Genomic DNA, 19,617 nt, shown 5'->3' with positions numbered 1-19,617 from the left:
CTTGAATACTGTGTACAATTCTGGTCGCCGCATCTCAAAAAAGATATAATTGCGATGGAAAAGGTACAGAGAAGGGCTACCAAAATGATAAGGGGAATGGAGCAGCTCCCCTATGAGGAAAGACTAAAGAGGTTAGAACTTTTCAGCTTGGAGAAGAGACGGCTGAGGGGCCATATGATAGAGGTGTTTAAAATCATGAGAGGTCTAGAATGGGTAGATATGAATCGATTATTTACTCTTTCGGGTAGTAGAAAGACTAGGGGGGCACTCCATGAAGTTAGCATGGGGCACATTTAAAACTAATCGGAGAAAGTTCTTTTTTACTCAACGCACAATTAAACTCTGGAATTTGTTGCCAGAGGTTGTGGTTAGTGCAGTTAGTATAGCGGTGTTTAAAAAAGGATTGGATAAGTTCTTGGAGGAGAAGTCCATTACCTGCTATTAAGTTCACTTAGAGAATAGCCACTGCCATTAGCAATGGTAACATGGAATAGACTTAGTTTTTGGGTACTTGCCAGGTTCTTATGGCCTGGATTGGCTACTGATGGAAACAGGATGCTGGGCTTGATGGACCCTTGGTCTGACCCAGTATGGCATGTTCTTATGTTCTTATGTAAAATCAGAGGAAGATAATTCTCCCTAAGCCTCCAAAGCAGCACTGGCACATTAGAGGGCACGCCAAGCTGAGATGCCCAAGTATGTTAGTACCAGTCAAATATGGTGTGGCTGGTGATACCATAAGCTTGCTGGGCAGATTGGATGGACCATTTGGTCCTTTTCTGCCGTCATTTCTGTTTTTCTATGACAGGCAGCACAGAGGGACTGGCACACATGTTTCTTAGCAACAGGTGCCATCAGTCTTGTCAGTATACTTAACAGGCGACTGAAGTTGTGTGTCCAGCTGAATTCACACTGTAAAATATATGCGTCCAAAATTTAAGCATCCCAAACTTAAGTGCACAACAATGCACCTAAATTGTGTGCACGGGCAAGCAAGCACCTAACACAGAAGCTGCTATCAACTGGACACCCAAGCAGGCATCCAACTAAGCATCCAAAACTTTAAAAAACTGGGCACACAACCTGGATGCACAGCCAGACACATCAACAGTCCCGAAGAGGGCACCCTAACGTGCAAGAAAAGGCATGCAAAAATGCCGCTGCAGCCTACCACACAGCACACAGAGAAAAGCCTAATAGCGGGGCTGCTCAACCCATCAGGCTGTCACGTCCCTTAACATCCAACGGGGGCAGGAATGAAAGTTGGAACAGCGAACTGCGCACAGAGACCAGAGAAAGGGGGAGGCCTTACAAACAACCCTTCTACTGTCTTTTTTTTTTTTTTAAAGCCTTACCTGAGCTTGGTCCTTTCCAGCTAAGTACAGAGACGGTCTCTGGCTACCGGTGGAGAGGGCATATAATGTCACTGCCTCGCTCGGCTTCCTGCACCCGCTGCCTTTCAGCTATTTTAACAGCTAAGTTCATGCCAGCTGAGAAAACCAGCTACCGGACTAAGGCACTCATCTATAGGATCACAGAATTCACCTCAGGAGAGCAGGGCGAATTAAATTTCCTTTTATTTCTCCTTCTAAAACTTGAAGCAATCCGCAGTAGAAAAATGCACGTTCACCATCTGCTGGAGACAGAAAATACTGGCAGGCTGATGTCACTGCAGGAGTATATATACTGTGATGTCAGCTTTGCTCCGTCTCCATCTGCTGGTAGAGGTGCATAATCCACTGGTTCTGGATTCATCTGACTAGATGCTAAGATATCCAGCTCCGAGTTTAGATCCCATCTAGGAATCTTAGCCTGTACCTAAGTGCTGGACTCCTTTGCAGAGGGCACAGATAGCAAGGCGGATGAATGTAGCAGAACTCCTGCATCAGGCAAAAGGCATGACAAAACACCACAAACTCAGAGCACAAAGGCATTACTGCATGCTGAGAACAAAAGACCCTCAAAACTTAGTTGAAACTCTCCTTCCTCCAAGGCATACCATGCTCCAGGGTTATAGAAGAAATGGCAGAAGGCCCAGGAAATTCCTCCTCCATTTGGCTGTTCCCCATCAATATCGCCGCAATTCCCGCCAGTACATGTTTCTCATCCATCAGAGGGGATCTAGTAGATGTCCTGCTGCTAAGCTCAAATCCTGCACTGTGAGGTGTCCCCCACACCAAACTTACAGGCCGATTCAGTAAAGTCCGCGGGAGAGCGGACGAACGGCCACTCGCCTGTGCACGCGATTCTCTATTTAAATTAGGCCCGGCGGTAGAAACGGACAAAAGGAGGCGCTAGGGACACTAGCGCGTCCCTAGCGCCTCCTTTTAGCCCAGAGAGGCGGCTGTCAGCGGGTTTGACAGCCGACGCTCAACTTTGCCGGCGTCTGTTCTCGAGCCCGCTGACAGCCACGGGCTCGGAAACCGGAAGCCGGCAAAATTGAACATCCGGGTTTTCGACCCGACAGCCGCCGGCCCATTTTAAAATTTTTTTCTTACTTTTTTTACCCTTAGGGACCTCCGACTTAATATCGCCATGATATTAAGTCAGAGGGTGCACAGAAAAGCAGTTTTTGTGCCGGCAGAAACTAGCGCCTACCTTTGGGTAGGCGCTAGTTTCTGCCGGCACAAAATGTGCAGCCAAGCACATTTGGCGGCACATTTTACTTTCTGTATCACGCGGGAATACCTAATAGGGCCATCATTATGACTAAGAATGCCTTATGCCCGCTGATTTTGGTACTTTGTACATTGCTACTTATGTATATAGTTATGCTTATAGTTTTTATAGTTTTTGTCGTATCTATTTATTGATTTACTAATACTACTTTGCCTAGTCAGTATTAAACTCCCCCCCTGTTTAATGTATTTATTTGGTTACATGTAAGGGCTCCGCCCAAAAATTAATTGTATTCTTCTGTTATATGTAAGGGATCCGCCCAAAAGTTCTTGTTTTTTGTGAACCGATGCGATGTGCGAACGGATATCGGTATAGAAGAGACTTTAAATAAATAAATAAAATAAATAAATATCAACATGCATTTGCATGTTGAAGGCGCTATTAGGTTCCGCGGATTGGTCACACGTTTTCCGCCCCTTACTGAATAAGGGGTAAGGGAAAACGCGCGTCCAAGGGCAGGTTAACAGTATGCTCCATCGGAGCGCACTGTACTGTATTGGCCTGTTACATAGAAACATAGAAATGACGGCAGAAGAAGACCAAATGGCCCATCCAGTCTGCCCAGCAAGCTTTCACAGTTATTTTTCTCATACTTATCTGTTACTTTGACTGCTTAAGTCGGGGCCCTTATTGGTAACTTTTTTGGTTCTAATTTCCTTCCACCCCTGCCACTGATATAGAGAGCAGTGCTGGAGCTGCATAAAAGTGAAGTATCAAGCCTAATTGGTTAGCGGTAGTAACCGCCGCAATAAGCAAGTTATTCCCATGCTTATTTGTTTATCCAGACTATGCAATTCAGTCCTTGTTGGTAGTTGTCTGAATGTACATTCTCTTATCTTCATTCCCCCCTGCCGTTGAAGCAGTGAGCTGCACTATATATGTATTCAAAGTGAAGTATCAGGCTTAATTGGTTTGGGGTAGTAACTGCTGCAACAAGCAAGCTACTCCCACGCTTATTTGTGAATGCAAATCCTTTGGCCCACATTTCCTCTTGCCATTGAAGCATAGAGCAATGGTGGAGTCACATTAACCGTGTGTATGTTTATTGAGTAAGGGTATTAATCACCAGGTAGTAGCCGTCATTCCCGCAAGCAAGTCTTCTGTAAGTCTTCTTTTGTAAGTCTTCTCTAAGTCTTCTTCTGTAAGTCTTCTGCAAGTCTTCTGTATTGGTATCGCCTATGAGCGAAGTTTTCTACTGTTCTTGTTTTCTATTGTTCTATGTACAGCCCATGAGCAAAGTTAACGTTTACTGTAAACCAAGGTGATCTGTATCCCATACAGGAACCCCGGTATATAAAACCTAATAAATAAATAAATAAATAAATAAGCCAACCCATGCGTCTTCTCTTCATTCATATACCCAAGACTTTATGGATCCACAGTGTTTATCCCACTCCCCTTTGAAATCCTTCACAGTTTTAGTCTTCACCACTTCCTCCGGAACTTCTATTAACTTCTATGAGATGGAGCCTCCCCCACAGCAATCCTAGTAAGACCTTCGCCAACTCTGAGGCATGCGCAGCAAAGGCCTTCCGCCTCTGATCTCCCACAGCATCCTCAACAGGCCGAGCAGTGCTTCCCATGCTCAATTGGGGATGCCCTCTCTACAAATCTAATGTACACCACCAGTCTTCTAGCAGTAACTGGCTCTTCCAACCCTCCCAGATATCCAAAGGTGAGAGAGAGCTTTTCTTCCAATCAATTTTATTATCTTTCCTGCTTAGCAAGCTTGCAAACCAAACGGTCTAGCAGGGAAACAGGAAAAACATGAATACAGCTCTTCTTACCTCTCCCCACCTTGAGGAGAAGCGGGGAAACCAGTTTCCTTTGGCTAACAGCTCTCTTCTCCCTGAATCCCCCAAAGGTGGCGGACCAGGCACAGTTAGGGCTCACCAACCCAACTCCCCTCATTTGGCCCTACTCAACTGGCCCGAACTCCCCAAGATCAATCTCACCAAATCTGTCCAGGCTGCATGGTCTTGTACCACAACCATCTAATAGAGACAGAGAATACAGAAATGTTGGAGAACTGCAGGTAGCAGGGCATCCTATATAGTTGTTCTCAGTTTCCATCTGTTGGTAGAGGAGCAAAACCTATGCATATGAACTGGTCTGATAGGACAATAAGGACAGACATAACTGCATCAAGCATTATGTCTTCAAGGGAATATGGGCTGGGATTTTAAGAAGGTAAGATGATTCATTAACAATTTCAATTACCCAATAACTTTCAAGAATTGTTTGGGGTGGGAGGAGAGGGGGTGATACAAAGTGCATGACCCAACCTTACAGTAAAATCAGCAAGCCCTAAAAAGAGTTTCTCTCATCTATTTGTAATTCACTAATTGGACCACAACTTTAATTGTTCTTAAACCCACATTCTACCATGCTGTTCATTAAAAAGCAAATACATAAGAAACAAGTTGATACAAAAACTGAACGCACTAATCTCACTTACATTAATTGATTCAATCTGTCCAAATTCTTCAAACAGGTTGGTTAAATCTTGCTGTGATGCCTTTTTGTCAACTTGACCAACCCAAAGGGTAGTACTGCAAACTGTCAAGATACAGATATCACATACAGCAAGCATCAGAAACGTGTTAAATTCAAGGACAATATCTCTGAGACAGCAATCTTTCACACACTTACCAGAATATGTCATGCATTGTTTTAAACACACAAATACACAGAGCATCACACATGCTATTGCCCAGCTTCAAGATTTAAGGACATCATGAAGGAAAAATGAATAGATTTTTTTTTTGGGGTTGGGGGGGGGGGGTTGTAATGCATACTGGTTTTAAACATTCTTTCATGGACAATTATTTTGAAATAATACCTAAAACAAATTTCAGTTTATATTAGCAATTCTTTTTGGATTTTAAAAAACTTTTTAGCCTGCCTTTCCAAATAATACTTAAGATGATTTGCATTACAAGTATTCAGGTATAATAATAATTCCCTTCTGGAATGGACATTTGCGGGTCATGTCCTATGTGGATCATCTATGTGATCATCTATTTTTATTGAATTCATATGTATTTCTTAATTCCATTTCGTGAACCTAACATTAGCTCATTAAGGAGAACACAAATGTTGTTATATAATACGGTAGTTATCTACTGATACAATGAAAAAGGATGAAATTACTGCACCTAAGATATAGAATGCTTTACAGCAGGGCTTCCCAAACCTGTCCTGGGGGGCCCCACAGCCAGTTGGGTTTTCAGGAAATCCACAATGAATATGCATGAGATCAATTTACATATACTAAGTCTCCGTGGCATGCAAATTAATCTCATGCATATTCATTGTAGATCTCCTGAAAACCCGACTGGCTGTGGGGTCCCCAGGACAGGTTTGGGAAGCCCTGCTTTACAGGTTTCCGTATGTCCTAAAATTTTTAATTGTATTTTTTGGCTAAAACAGTTTCAAATTAGTACATCAAACACAGTATACATTTCTAAGAAGGAACAATCATTCCAATTATTAAGGCTGAATCTTAAGGCCAAAGCTAGTAAAATATTTACCAATTTATTTTTACAGGCATAAATTATCTTCCATATTTGCCATTGTTTTCTAAACAATCTTCTATTAATTAAGTTGACTCAGAAAATAGCCACTGCTATTACAAGCAACAGTAACATGAGATAGACTTAGTTTTTGGGTACTTGCCAGGTTCTTGTGGCCTGGATTGGCCTCTGTTGGAAACAGGATGCTGGGCTTGATGGACCCTTGGTCTGACCCAGTATGGCAATTTCTTATGTTCTTATAATCATTTAAAATTTATCATTTAGACGACGAACCGGCTCATGAGCAATGGAACCCAGATCCTCTCTAAATACGACACAAGCATCAGTACTTTCATAATAGCTCAACTAGCACTAGCACGGACTTTTAGGTCTTAGTTTCTTAACTTACTACCCTCTTACGCCTTCTTTCCAGCTCTTTAAGCTTCCAAGTTTTGCAGTCCTTGTTAAATGTAACTTTGTTTCTCCTGATTATAATAAGTTGTTTATGTTTACTGTTTATGTCCCTGTTCGATGTAAACCGACCTGATAAGGTATTTAACTTTGAAGGTCGGTATAGAAAAATGCTAAATAAATAAATAAAATTAAAGATCGTATTGGAAATTCAGCATATTTTTAATCCTTCCCCATAACCTCATCCAATATTTCTTTATATTGTTAGAGAAATATAACCAGGGCTTCTAGTTTAGGAGGTCCATATTCAGTAGGCTGGGTTGTGGACAAGTTATCCGGCTAAAGTAAGCAGGATAACTTGTCTTGTATAGTCAGCGGGATAAACATTCAGCTGAATAGATCTGGCTACCTATAGCCGGATTAACTTTAACCCTAAACAGCCATTGTTTGAATCTGAAGTTAACCAGGCTCATGTGGCCAGATACCCACATGAAGATGTCAAGGTAAGTAGGTGGGTAAACAGTGCACCTAAAAATTAAAAACATTACAGGTCTCCCACCCCCCCAGACATCACTAAAGCTGGCCTAAATTTATCCAGCTAACCTAGTCAGATATATCCAACACTCGACTAAGTTAGCAGGATATCGCACCTCCTCCCTGGAACGCCTCTTTTTTATCTGGCTAAATTATAACCAAATAAGTAGTTATCTGGCTATAATTTAGCCGGACAAGTTGCTGAAACTGCCAAATTAGCCATTTAGACAGATAACTTTTGAGTTACCCATCTAAATGGCTTTTGAATATGGATCTCTACGTGTTTATAAAATTACACATTTAGATGTTGATTTGCAGCTAATTAGGGGTTCTTTAAAGATACAGTGTTTATCTGTGTTTCTGCAGTGCAGGTAATATTGCTAGGGATCTTTTCCAGTTGAAAGAAAAACATACATTTGTTTATCTGAGTTCTCGTTAGCAAGGAAAAGGCAGAAAATCAGAGTGGAAGATTCAAAGCAGGCAAGGGAAGGAAGGGTAAGAGAACTAGAAGTGGTATTTTTCTGGAACTTATTCAATAACCACCTAATTCATTTTTTTCATTGGGGTGTTTTATTGGTTAAAATCTAAAATCAGGAAGTCACATGATGTACTGATCTCAGGCAGTCAATGCCACTGAGCTACAGGTGCCATTTCCCCACTAATCATAAATTTGGATGTTAATTTAGAGACAAGATTTTTGCAGTTTAAGATTTTTTATGGTCTATGGACAAATTTGCTATTAAGTCATGGAGGTGATGTCCATTAAACCGGCAAAAGAAAATTTACTGCATTGTTCGCTTGTTGTGTTAATGAAGCTGACATCCGCAGTGCCTGCAGCTTTGGCAAGCAAAGTTTATCGTATCTTCGAAAATGTTAAGATTACTTACCTGGTAATCTCCTTTTCCTTAGTGTATGCAGATGGACTCAAAACAAATGGGTATAGTGTGCTCGTGCTAGCAGTTGGAGACGGATCTGACGTCGGCACGAGTACATATACCCCCACAGGAAGTGAAGCAATTCAGTAATCTTCCTTGCAAAAGCTGTTATAGCCATATGTGTACTGACCGATCGATTAATCAACAGGATTACCCTGACCAATTGATGGTAGCTGGAGACCGCCAGTGTTCTCAACCGGAAGGCGTCGATACCCGGCAGGGTGGAAGCCCTATTATAAGCAAAACATGGCTTACCGTGAGTCAGCGAATCCCCATGTATACCGGCAGCCGGGCGGGATGCCGAGTCCATCTGCATACACTAAGGAAAAGGAGATTACCAGGTAAGTAATCTTATCATTTCCTAGCGTGTAGCAGATGGACTCAAAACAAATGGGATGTACAAAAGCTACTCCCGGACTGGGCGGGAGGCTGCCCGAGGACAGTGTAGGATTGCCCTCGCAAATGCTGTGTCCTCCCTGGCCTGAACGTCCAGACGGTAGAATCTGGAGAAGGTATGGAGGGAGGACCACGTCGCCGCTTTGCATATCTCTGCAGGCGACAGGAGCTTAGCTTCTGCCCAAGAGGCTGATTGTGCTCTGGTAGAATGAGCCTTGACCTGTAGAGGTGGTGGTTTTCCTGCCTCTACGTAGGCTGCCTTGATAACTTCTTTAATCCAGTGGGCGATGGTCGGCCGTGAGGCCGCTTCCCCTTGCTTCTTCCCGCTGTGCAGGACGAACAGGTGGTCCGTCTTTCGTACTGCTTCTGACATTTCCAGGTATCTGGACAGCAGTCTGCCGATGTCGAGATGACGTAGTATTTGACCTTCTTCCGATTTCTTCAAACCTTCCGTGGTAGGCAAGGATATGGTTTGGTTGAGGTGAAAGTGTGAGACCACTTTGGGTAAAAAGGAAGGAACTGTACGAAGATGGATAGCCTCTGGAGTGATTCTGAGGAATGGATCACGACAGGATAGTGCTTGTAGCTCTGAGATGCGGCGTGCTGAACACACAGCCAGCAAGAACACCATCTTCAAGGTTAACAAACGGAGAGACAGGCCTCAAAGGGGCCTGAAGGCTGATCCAGCTAGAAATTCCAATACTAGGTTAAGGTTCCACAAGGGCTTCCTCACATTGGGCACATAGGGAGTCTTGTTCCTCGCTCTGTGTGGTTCTAAGATTGCATGCTGAGCAGAGGCTTAGAGCGTTCATGCCTGATTCTGGGGGTGCCAGCTCTGCAGCCGCAGAGGCCTTCTTACGCTCCATTTGCCTCAAATGCGGTGTCGTCCTACGATGCGCGCCTAACACAGGCGCGTAACGGCCTGCGCCTATGAACGGGCGCCTTATAACGTGCGCCTATGAACGGGCGTCTTATAAACAGTGCGCCTATAAACGGGTGTCTTATAAACGTGCGCCTATAAACGGGTGTCTTATAAACGTGCGCCTATAGCGGGCGTCTTATAAACAGTGCGCCTATGAACAGGCGTCTTATATAAACGTGCGCCTAAAGTGGGCGTCTTATAACAGTGCACCTGTAGCGGGCGTCTTATAATATGCGCCTATCAACGGGCATCTCATAAACGTGCGCCTACAATCGGGCGTCTTAGCATATGTGCGCGTATCCTAGTAGCGTGCGCTAACAACATGCGCCTATCACGTGCGCTAACAACGTGCGCCTATCGCGCTTAATTAGAAAAGAGAAGTAGGTAGGCAAAAAAATGGCTACCTCCCAGGCGGGTGGCCTCGTAGGCAGGCCCAGTTAATCCACACTTCCTCGGAGACCAAGTAAAGATGTACACCTTACCTTGTCTTCGGCGCTTCCCGGCTGCGACCCGAGCGGTCTCCGGCTGCGGGGGGAGATTACCTTCAACCGCCGGGCATAAGGAAGTGCACCCGCTGCCTCTAGGCCACGCCCGAACCGCTCGGGGGTCAAGTCCACACCGGGACCGAGGCTGCCTCTAGGCCGCGCCCGAACCGCTCGGGGGCCAAGCCGCGCCCGAGCCCTTCTCACTCGGGGGCTGGGTCCCTGCCGCGAACCGGCCACCGGACCGAGGCTCCTACCTCCAAGGGACCACGGAAGTCAGCTCGGGAAACTCAACTGGGTGAGTGACCGCCTGGTATCACCACAGGAGTGCGGGGCTTGTCTTCAGTAGATTTCTTCTAAGAATTTAGTCGATAGAATTTGGAAAACAAGCTCAGTGAGCGTGGGTAGCTCCAAACTGCTTTGGAGACGGAAATTACTGAATTGCTTCACTTCCTGTGGGGGTATATGTACCCGTGCTGATGTCAGATCCGTCTCCAACTGCTAGCACGAGCACCCTATACCCATTTGTTTTGAGTCCATCTGCTACACGCTAGGAAAACTGCAGATGTCAAAAAGACGATTTCCAACTTTAACACCTGCATGAAACTGGTGGAGGGGCATGTGGAAGCACTGGAGAAGGATACACATATTTAAGGGATATACTGCAGGAACTGAAGAAAATGAGTGCTGCACAGGAGGAAAAGATTGGAGAACAGATCCTGATACAGCAAAAGATTGGAGAACAGATCCTGACACAGCAAATTTCAGGTTTGTGGGAATCCCAGAGACTGTTGCAGACCATAATCTGACCAATATTTTGGATGCTTTGTTCCTCAATGACTTAAGGCCAGGGGTGAGTAAACTGGGGGGCTTAAACAATCCTGAAGGGGGGCACACTTAGCTGCCCAATCAGAGAAGAAAAAAATGGCTACACTGTCAAGTCTCTGTGACATGGCTTAGCCATGCATTTCTTTTGGTGGGCCAGAGAAAGGAGCTCCTTCTGCTGTGAAGAGAGATCACAGCTATTGCCCACTGGGAGAAAAAAGATTGGAGAGGGGAATGGGCAAAGAGGCCATAGAGAATGAGGACATGGAGGGGAGAGAAGTAGTAGGCGAGGAAAGGAGAATAATGAGAAAAAGTATAAAAAAGTTAAATAGGCAAATCAAAAAAATAAATGAAAAATAAAACATGAGAAAATAAAGATCAGCAAACCAAGAAAAATGTAAAAATAGAGAGAAAATAAGTTTCACAATGGATCAATCCTGCGACAACCCAGCGTTCCCTTCCTGCCGCAGAGCCGCTTGTTACTTAAGCGGCTCTTATTACAAGTGTGGCACCCCAAGCCTTCTTTTCCATTGTCTCTTGCATTAAATTTAAACAATTTCTAAAACAAAGTACTGGGTTATTTTCCATGGATCTCATTTTTTCCCCCTGAGGAAGAAAGGCACTTTCCTTCCGAAACGTTGCAATGTCGGGGATTAAAGAAAGAGGCTCACTTAAGTTCTCAAGCAAAAGAGTGTAAAAAAAGATGATCTCAAGCTTATTAGCAGAGATATATTTCAACATTTTTAGAAAGCTTCACAGTTATCTTGATTTCTCGGTACTTGATGTCTATAAAGTAAAGTTTCTTTGATTCATAGAAAATTATTTTTATAATTTTACAAACATATTAAAAATGTATTTAATACATTTTTGGTCACTCGGGATACGCATCACAGAATAGTACAATCATTAAACAAAGCATGGCAATAAAGGAAAGCAAAGTTGCTTACCTGTAACAGGTGTTCTCCTAGGACCGGATGCTAGTCCTCACATCATCAGATGGAAACCAGCACAAAAACCTTTGTTTCTAGAAACTTTGACTGGCACACTGAGCATGCCACTATCTGTGTCTCCACATAGGGTCCCTCCTTCAGTCTCATAACAAAGTAGTACAAAAAAAATAAACATCAGAGAAACCCAACTCCACGGTGATGGGCGGGTTTCCTAAGAACAAACATCCTGCTGTCCTAGGAGAACACCTGTTACAAGTAAGCAATTTTTTTTTTCCTAGGACAAGCAGGATGGTAGTCTTCACATGTGAGTGAATACCAAGCTACAGGCTGCTCTCAGCAACACAATGACCAACCGACGCCTAACTGGGAGCCAACGGGCACAAAAAACCACAGTGCTGTTGGCAAGAGGGAGACAGTCTGAACCTGAAGAATGGGCCCTGGGCAGGGAGAGTTGGGTTTACAGATGAAAGATTTCGAAGGTCAGATTGCTGAAGTTACTGTCATGTAGGCCATCCTTGTCCAAACAGCAGTGAGCAGCGAACGGGTGGCGAGAACTACACGTCGCAGCCTTGCTGAGTTCGGCAATAGGAAATGCTCGCAATTGAGCTACCGAAGCTGCCATGGCTCTCACAGAATGAGCCTTGATACAGCCATCAAGCTGAAGGCCCACCTGTGCATAGCAGAAGGAAATATTTTTATTTTTTTTTATAATTTATATCTTTATTAAGTTTTCAAAATTAGTACATAAAACAATTAATAATCTCACAATTCAACCTGAACAATAATAATTCAATAATTCAACCTATTTTTAACAGAATCAGAAATAATTACCCAATCATCTGCTTATTTAATAGAGGCTCAGAAAATAAAGGGAGTATATTAGGAAACAAAAGACAATTTCTTATATTAACATCATCCACAGTGAGTTCTGATTACATTTTACTATTCACTAGAAAGAGGGGAAGATGTGGCTACTCTCCTTTGCTCTGTGAAACTCTTTAGTTGATCTGGTGAGAAAAACACAAAAAGATCCTGTTCCTTTTTTAACATACATTTGCAAGGGAATCTAAGAGTGTAGGAATAACCCAGGGAGATTACCTCCTGTCTGAAAACCAAAAATTCTTTTCTTTTCTGCTGGGTAGCATAAGACAAGTCTAGAAATATTTTTACCACATTATCCCAGAATGTTATGGGATAGGCAGAAAAATATTTTTTCATTACCTTATTCAGGTCTGATAATTTTTGAAAGGTAATTAGTAATACCCCCCTATCTATTATTCTCTCAGAATTTTCCAAAAAGTTAGAAAGGTTACCTTGGAATGGTAACTCCAAGGTATTCACCGCCGGATTTTTTTTAGGTAAAAAACAACATAAATTAATTATAGGTAATTCTTCTGTAGGAAATAAGAACACTTCTCGAAATAATTGATGTAATGTCTCCATTGGCGTTTGTCCTACGATCCTTGGAAAATTTAATATCCTTAAGTTTAATCTTTTGGAGTTATTTTCATAAGTTTCAAGTCTTCTGGACAAATATTCTCTGTCTTTTGCTACCACAGCATGAAACTCTTGATTCTTTTTCTCTAATTCTTCTAATTTCTGGATTCTTTCAGTGGATTTTTTAACCTCCTCTCGAATATCTTTAGCCTCCTGAGAATAATTCCCTGCAATACCATCAATCTTTTTCTCTAACCCCTTCATATTAGTATTCATTTTAGTCATCAAGTCCCACAATAGATCTAGTGTCACCACTTGAGGAGGTGTTATGATCTCAATTACCTCACCTCCGGTTGCAGCGCTTAATCCCACAGTCTCGGCTGCCTGGATTGATCGAGCGTCCAGACTATCTGTTAGCTCAAGATCAATTCCTTCCGCTACTGGAGGAGTCTCACCTTGGTTCACCAAGTCTAACCGAGCCTGAGCGCAGAGGAGAGTCAATTGGTGAGACGCTCGAAAATCTGCTTTTCCCGCCCTACTGACGTCACTACTGGGGACTCTGCGCCTACAAAAGCGGCGCCTGGCGATTCTCAGGCCGCAGCCGAGCCTGAGCGCAGAGGAGAGTCAATTGGTGAGACGCTCGAAAATCTGCTTTTCCCGCCCTACTGACGTCACTACTGGGGACTCTGCGCCTACAAAAGCGGCGCCTGGCGATTCTCAGGCCGCAGCCGAGCCTGAGCGCAGAGGAGAGTCAATTGGTGAGACGCTCGAAAATCTGCTTTTCCCGCCCTACTGACGTCACTACTGGGGACTCTGCGCCTACAAAAGCGGCGCCTGGCGATTCTCAGGCCGCAGCCGAGCCTGAGCGCAGAGGAGAGTCAATTGGTGAGACGCTCGAAAATCTGCTTTTCCCACCCTACTGACGTCACTACTGGGGACTCTGCGCCTACAAAAGCGGCGCCTGGCGATTCTCAGGCCGCAGCCGAGCCTGAGCGCAGAGGAGAGTCAATTGGTGAGACGCTCGAAAATCTGCTTTTCCCGCCCTACTGACGTCACTACTGGGGACTCTGCGCCTACAAAAGCGGCGCCTTCCGGCGCACCGCAGCCGCCGGCGCACCGCCAAAGCCGCGCGCGCCTAAGGGGAGCGTGCGGCTTTGTCCGGCTTAGTCCGGCGCAGGTCGGTGAGGCCGGTCCATCTGCTCCACTCGGCTGTCATAGAGGCTCCAAAAACCACAGTGTTTGGTACATCTAGCGAATCCTGTGACGATAGCAATTAAGCTTTATGCCTCCAAAACGGAAGGGGAGGGTAAGGGTTTACCCCCCGGCACCTCTCCCCTCTCCTATCCAACAGGAGATAATTCGCTATATGTCCAATGCAGCTCTGACCTATCCAGCAACCAAGGATACTGCAGACTCAGTGCAAATGGGAGAAAACACTGAGACAATAGAGGAGGCGTCGCTGAGCCCAAATCTGAGGCCACCACCGCAGAGAGGAAGTGAGACCTCCCCGGGAGATGTAGCAGCGCAGATGACAACTACCGGGACCAGGAAATATTTATTTTATTCTTTTTTATACCGACATTCATGAAGGTTATCATATCATATCGGTACATATCATATCGAAATACAATCTACCAGCCAGTTTGACAGTGTTTGCTTGGTCACCGCAACTCCCAATCTATTCTTATCGAAAGATATGAAGAGCTGTGTGGACTTGCCAGTGGGTCACCATGCACTCAAGATAGCAAGCTAAGGCCTTCTTGCAATCCAAATTGTTCAGAGCCCTTTCGCCCTGGTGTGAATGAAACCTCAGAAAGAAGATGGGCAAAATAATTGACTGATTGAGATGAAAATCAGTCACCACCTAAGGCAGGAACTTGGGGTGAGTATGCAGGACCACTATCATGAAACAATTTTGTTTAGGGTGGATACATCACCAATGCCTGAAGCTTACTAACCCTGCGCACTGAAGTGACTGCAACCAGGAAAATAACTTTCCAGGTCAGGTACCTTGGTTCACAGGAGCGCAGAAGCTCGAATATCACGCTTGAGTCGAGCCAATACAACTCTGAGGTCCCACGATACAAGGGGAGGCTGCAGGGGAGGCTTCAGCTGAAGCAAACCCCGCATAAACCACTCCACTGCGGGCTGCTAACCCCCTGGTGGTAAGCACTGATGGCACTTAGGTGCACCCTGATTGAGTTGGTCTTCAAGCCATCCTCCAAAAGGTGCCACAAATAGTTGAGCAAGTTCGGAGTGGAGCAGGCAAATGGATCCAAGCCATGACCCGCACACCAGATGGAAAACCTCTTCCACTTCATTCTGTAAGCCTCTGGTGAAAGGCTTCCTGGAAGCTACCAGTACCCAAGATAAGTTGTCAGAGGCCCAGGGGCCGAGTAGCAGCATCTCAACATCCAGGCCATCAAGGCCAATGCTCTGAGGTTCGTATGGCGTACCCTGCCCTGATCTTGCATGATCATGTCAGTGAAGGTCCCCAGCTTTATCGGTTCTCTGGCAGGTCTGGTTCCCGCTCCTTCAGGAGCGGGAACCAGACCTGCCTCGGCCAACAAGGGGCCATGAGAATCATGGTCCCTTTGTCCTGCTGGAGCTTCAAAAGTGTCTTCATCACCAACGGAAGCAGAGGATATCGTACAGAAGGCCCTTGTCCCAATGGCAGGCAAAGTCATCCGAGGCTGGTGTTCCATCTGATCTGAAAAGAGAGTAGAAGTGGGTCACTTTGCTGTTGCAAGGGGAGACAGAGGTCCACGTCCAGGTTTCCCCACAGGTGGAAAATGTGATCCACCATTACTGGATTCAGGGACCACTCTTGTGGCCAGAATGCCTGACTCAGGCGGTCCGCCACCACATTCTCTGTCCTGGCTAAGTACATTGCTCGTAGGAGCATGCCTCGTGACAGAGTCCAGGACCAAATCTGCACCACCTTCTGACAGAGGAGGAACTACCAGTGCCTCCCTATTTGTTGATGTACCACATCGCCACTTGATTGTCCAATTGGATGAGGACCAAACGGCTGGACAAGCATCCTAGATTGCCCAAGGAGCACAGCAGATCACTCACAGCTCCAGGAAGTTGATCTGGAATCAAAATTCATGAGCCATCCATTGATCCTGGGTACAGAGGTTGTTCACATGCACACCCCAACCCAGAGTCGACATGTCTGTGGTAAGTACAACCTGAGACGGGGGAGCATGGAAAGGAACCCCCTGCTCCAGATCGGAAAGTTCTTCCCACCAAGACAGAGAGATCTGAACAGGCTGCGTAATGCAGATACATGCACGGAGGTCCTCGGTGGCCTATTGCCACTGTGACCGCAGTGTCCACTGTGCCCTGCGCATGCACAAGCATGCTGGGGGGTAACATGTACCGACTCAGCTATGTGGCTGAGAAGACGACGTAAAAGGCAGGCAGAGATCTCCCGGCTTTAGCGGATCAAGCTCACGAGAGATGACAGGACAAGCACCCAATCACGGGGCAGGAACGCCTTGGCCTGAGCCATGTCTAGATGGACCCCGATAAAGGCCAGCTGTCTCGATGGGCTGAGGTGGGACTTTGGGTAATGGATGACAAACCTGAGAGGCTGTAGCACCTGAATGGTCAACATCAGAGTGAAGCACCCCCTCATGGGTGGCGCTCTTGATTAGTCAGTCATCCAAGTAGGGAAACACGTGCACTCCCTGATGGTGGAGGTGCACTCCCACTACTGCCAGACACTTGGTGAAGACCTGTAGGGCTGACACAAGGCTGAATGGGTAACACCCTGCACTGGAAGTGCCTTCACCCACAGTAAATCGAAGATACTTCCGGGCACCAGGAAAGATCTAGATGTGGACATAGGCATCTTTCAGATTGAGGGAGCAAAGCCAATCTCCTTTTTGCAGGAGTGGGATCAGGGTGCCCAAAGAAACCATCTTGAACTTTCCTCTTTGAAGAAATTTGTTTAAAGCTCTCAGGTCTAGAATAAGGTGGAGGCCCCCCTGTTCTCTTTGGTATCAGGAAATATTGAGAATAGAATCCTTGGCTCCACTGGCTCAGCGGTACAGGTTAGACCGCTCCAGCCATTCAAGGGGCAGAGAGCTCTAAGAAGAGTATCTCCTGATGAGGGGACAGGGCCCAAGATGGGCACGGGGGAGAATCTATAGGGACGTCCCTGAATTTTGCCAGTACCCTTGGTGAATGATGGAGAGGATCCACTGGTCCGAGGTAATGTGGGGCCAGCGGTCCACAAACAGAAGTAGCCTGCTCCCTACTGGAGAGCAAAACGTCGAGGGTATAGCAGTTTGGCTTATGCTCCCCCGCTGCCAGTCAAAACCCCATGGATAGGGCTCTGCTACGGGGCTGGCTGAGGTCTGGGGGTCCACTGCTGCCGAGGGCGGCTCCGAGAGCTGGTTCGTGGCGTGTGCGCCCATGAGGCAGTAGAATAATACTTCCTCCGGCAACAGGACTTCCTAGAGCCCTGGCACTAGCATTTCCTGACCGAGGAAGGTGGGTCAGAAGTACTAGCTGAAAGATGTTGCAGGGTCTCGTGGTGGTTCTTCAATTGGCCACCACATCCCTGACCTCATCTCCAAATAGATTTTCACCAGTGAAGGCTCGGTCCGCAAGTTTCTCTTGGACCTCCGGCCAGAAGTCTGAAGTTCTGAGCCAGGCCATCCTATGAGCACCAATGCCCGCTGCAGCTACTCTCACCACCGTCTCAAAATCATCATAGGTGGACCTCACCTCATGTTTACCAGCCTCCAGGCCCTGCTGTACCACTGCCAAAAAAGCGTCCTGCTGTTGTTGGGGCAGGCGCTCCGACAGCTCCTGAACCCGTTTCCACAGGTTTTGGCTGAATTGAGTTATGTACAGCTGGTAGGAAGCAATATGGGCGATGAGCATGGCATCCTGATATAACTTCCTACCCAAGCCATCTAACTCTCTTTGTTCCCTACCTGGATGAGCCGAAGCATGGGTGCGAGAACACTTGGCCTTTTTGAGGGCGGACTCCATCACCACAGATTGATGTGGGAGGCGAAGCCTCTCAAACCCCAAGGCTTGCTGTACTAGGTAGATGGCACCCGGCTTTCAATTCACCGGAGCAACGGACACAAGATGTTCCCAGATCCTAAGAAATAACTCCTTAAATATTTCGTAGACTTTAACAGCCGCTGCCCACTTTGGGGCGTCCTTGAACTGGAGGACTTCCAGCATCTTATGCCAAGCGTCCTGCTCCGTGATTAGCTGAAACAGGATAGCCTCCGCCATAGCATGCAAAGGAGAGGTATTCCAGGGGGGGACCTGTACCTCTCATCTGGAGCAGACAGGTCTGAAAGAAGACCTCCATGAGTCATCTGAGGACAAGTCAGCGGTATCACTCCCCATGGATCATATGGGACATCCTCCTCACTAAGGTGCCCTGGGGCCGTCGTAGAGGGTCCCCGCCTACGTCTCTCAGTTTCAGCACTAAGGGCATCAACGGCACTGAGACCCCCGATGGCCCGGGATACGGACCGGGGAATATCGGTCGCAGGATCAACGTATCGGTTCTTCCTCCTTGGAAGACACCAGGATGGGAATCACTCCAGAGAGGGGCATCTGGGGCCACTGGGGAACAGATGGTCCCCCAGGCACAGACTGCGTCGGCAGCATACCCAGAAGGATATCCAGATGCTCTAGCAGGGGCGACAACATAAAAGGTGCTGGCTCCAGCACTGGCATGAGGACTGGTGCCGGGGCAGCTCGATACCCCATAGGGCTTAGAGCACCGCTGAATACACCCTGTGATCCAGTGCCTCCTGAAAATCCATTGAAGTCAAGACGGATTGAGGAGGTGGTGCTGGTGAAGGTGTCACCAGAGCCCCTTTGGTGCTCCGAGGAGACAGTGCCCAGCACCATCACCGGTGGGAATGCCTGGGACTCCTGGGTCTGATGGAGGGCGATGCCACCTCCCCATAGGGTTGCTTCAGTGGCAGCATAGTGACCGCCGACACGGTTTACCAACGGTGACCAATGTCAACGCTTGCAGGACTTCCCTCAGTGCTCAGCCCGGTCTTTCCTCGGTACCAAGGATGTAGAACAGCCCGATGTCTTTGAGAGTGATGACACCAGCAATGGCCTATCCCCGGCCCCTCTCTCCCGAGAGGGTCCTGATGGAGGATCTGATGTCACCCACATATGAGGGCCACCATCCTGCTTGTCCTAGGAGAAATAATAAAATGGTCCTGTTCAAAATTTTACATACCCTTAGTTCTAAAAATCGAGTATTGCCCACTTCTGCATCAATGATGGCTTGCAGTTTTTTATGATAATTGTGAACGAGGCCCTTTATTTTCTCATAAGAACATAAGAAATTGCCATGCTAGGTCAGACCAAGGGTCCATCAAGCCCAGCATCCTATTTCCAACAGAGGCCAAACCAGCCCACAAGAACCAGGCAATTACCCAAACACCAAGAAGATTCCATGCTACTGATGCAATTAATAGCAGTGGCTATTCCCTAAGTAAACTTGATTAATAGCAGTTAATGGATTTT

General features: G+C 46.3%; 1 protein-coding gene across 4 annotated transcripts in view; it reads right to left on the bottom strand.

Moving 5' to 3' along the window:
• Positions 1 to 19,617, bottom strand: part of SCAF8 (SR-related CTD associated factor 8) — a 686,214-nt gene that overhangs the window by 325,562 nt on the left and 341,035 nt on the right. For all 4 annotated transcript variants that reach the window (XM_029596704.1, XM_029596703.1, XM_029596702.1 and 1 more), the window contains exon 13: positions 5,138 to 5,238. In XM_029596704.1, the coding sequence (XP_029452564.1) occupies positions 5,138 to 5,238 (101 nt within the window). The remainder of the gene's footprint in view (positions 1 to 5,137; positions 5,239 to 19,617) is intronic.

This window comes from Rhinatrema bivittatum, chromosome 3 (assembly GCF_901001135.1).
Source record: "Rhinatrema bivittatum chromosome 3, aRhiBiv1.1, whole genome shotgun sequence".
NCBI classification, from domain to species: Eukaryota; Metazoa; Chordata; class Amphibia; order Gymnophiona; family Rhinatrematidae; genus Rhinatrema; species Rhinatrema bivittatum.
Note: the sequence above shows the minus strand (reverse complement) of the source record. Positions and strands in the feature narration are given on the sequence as shown.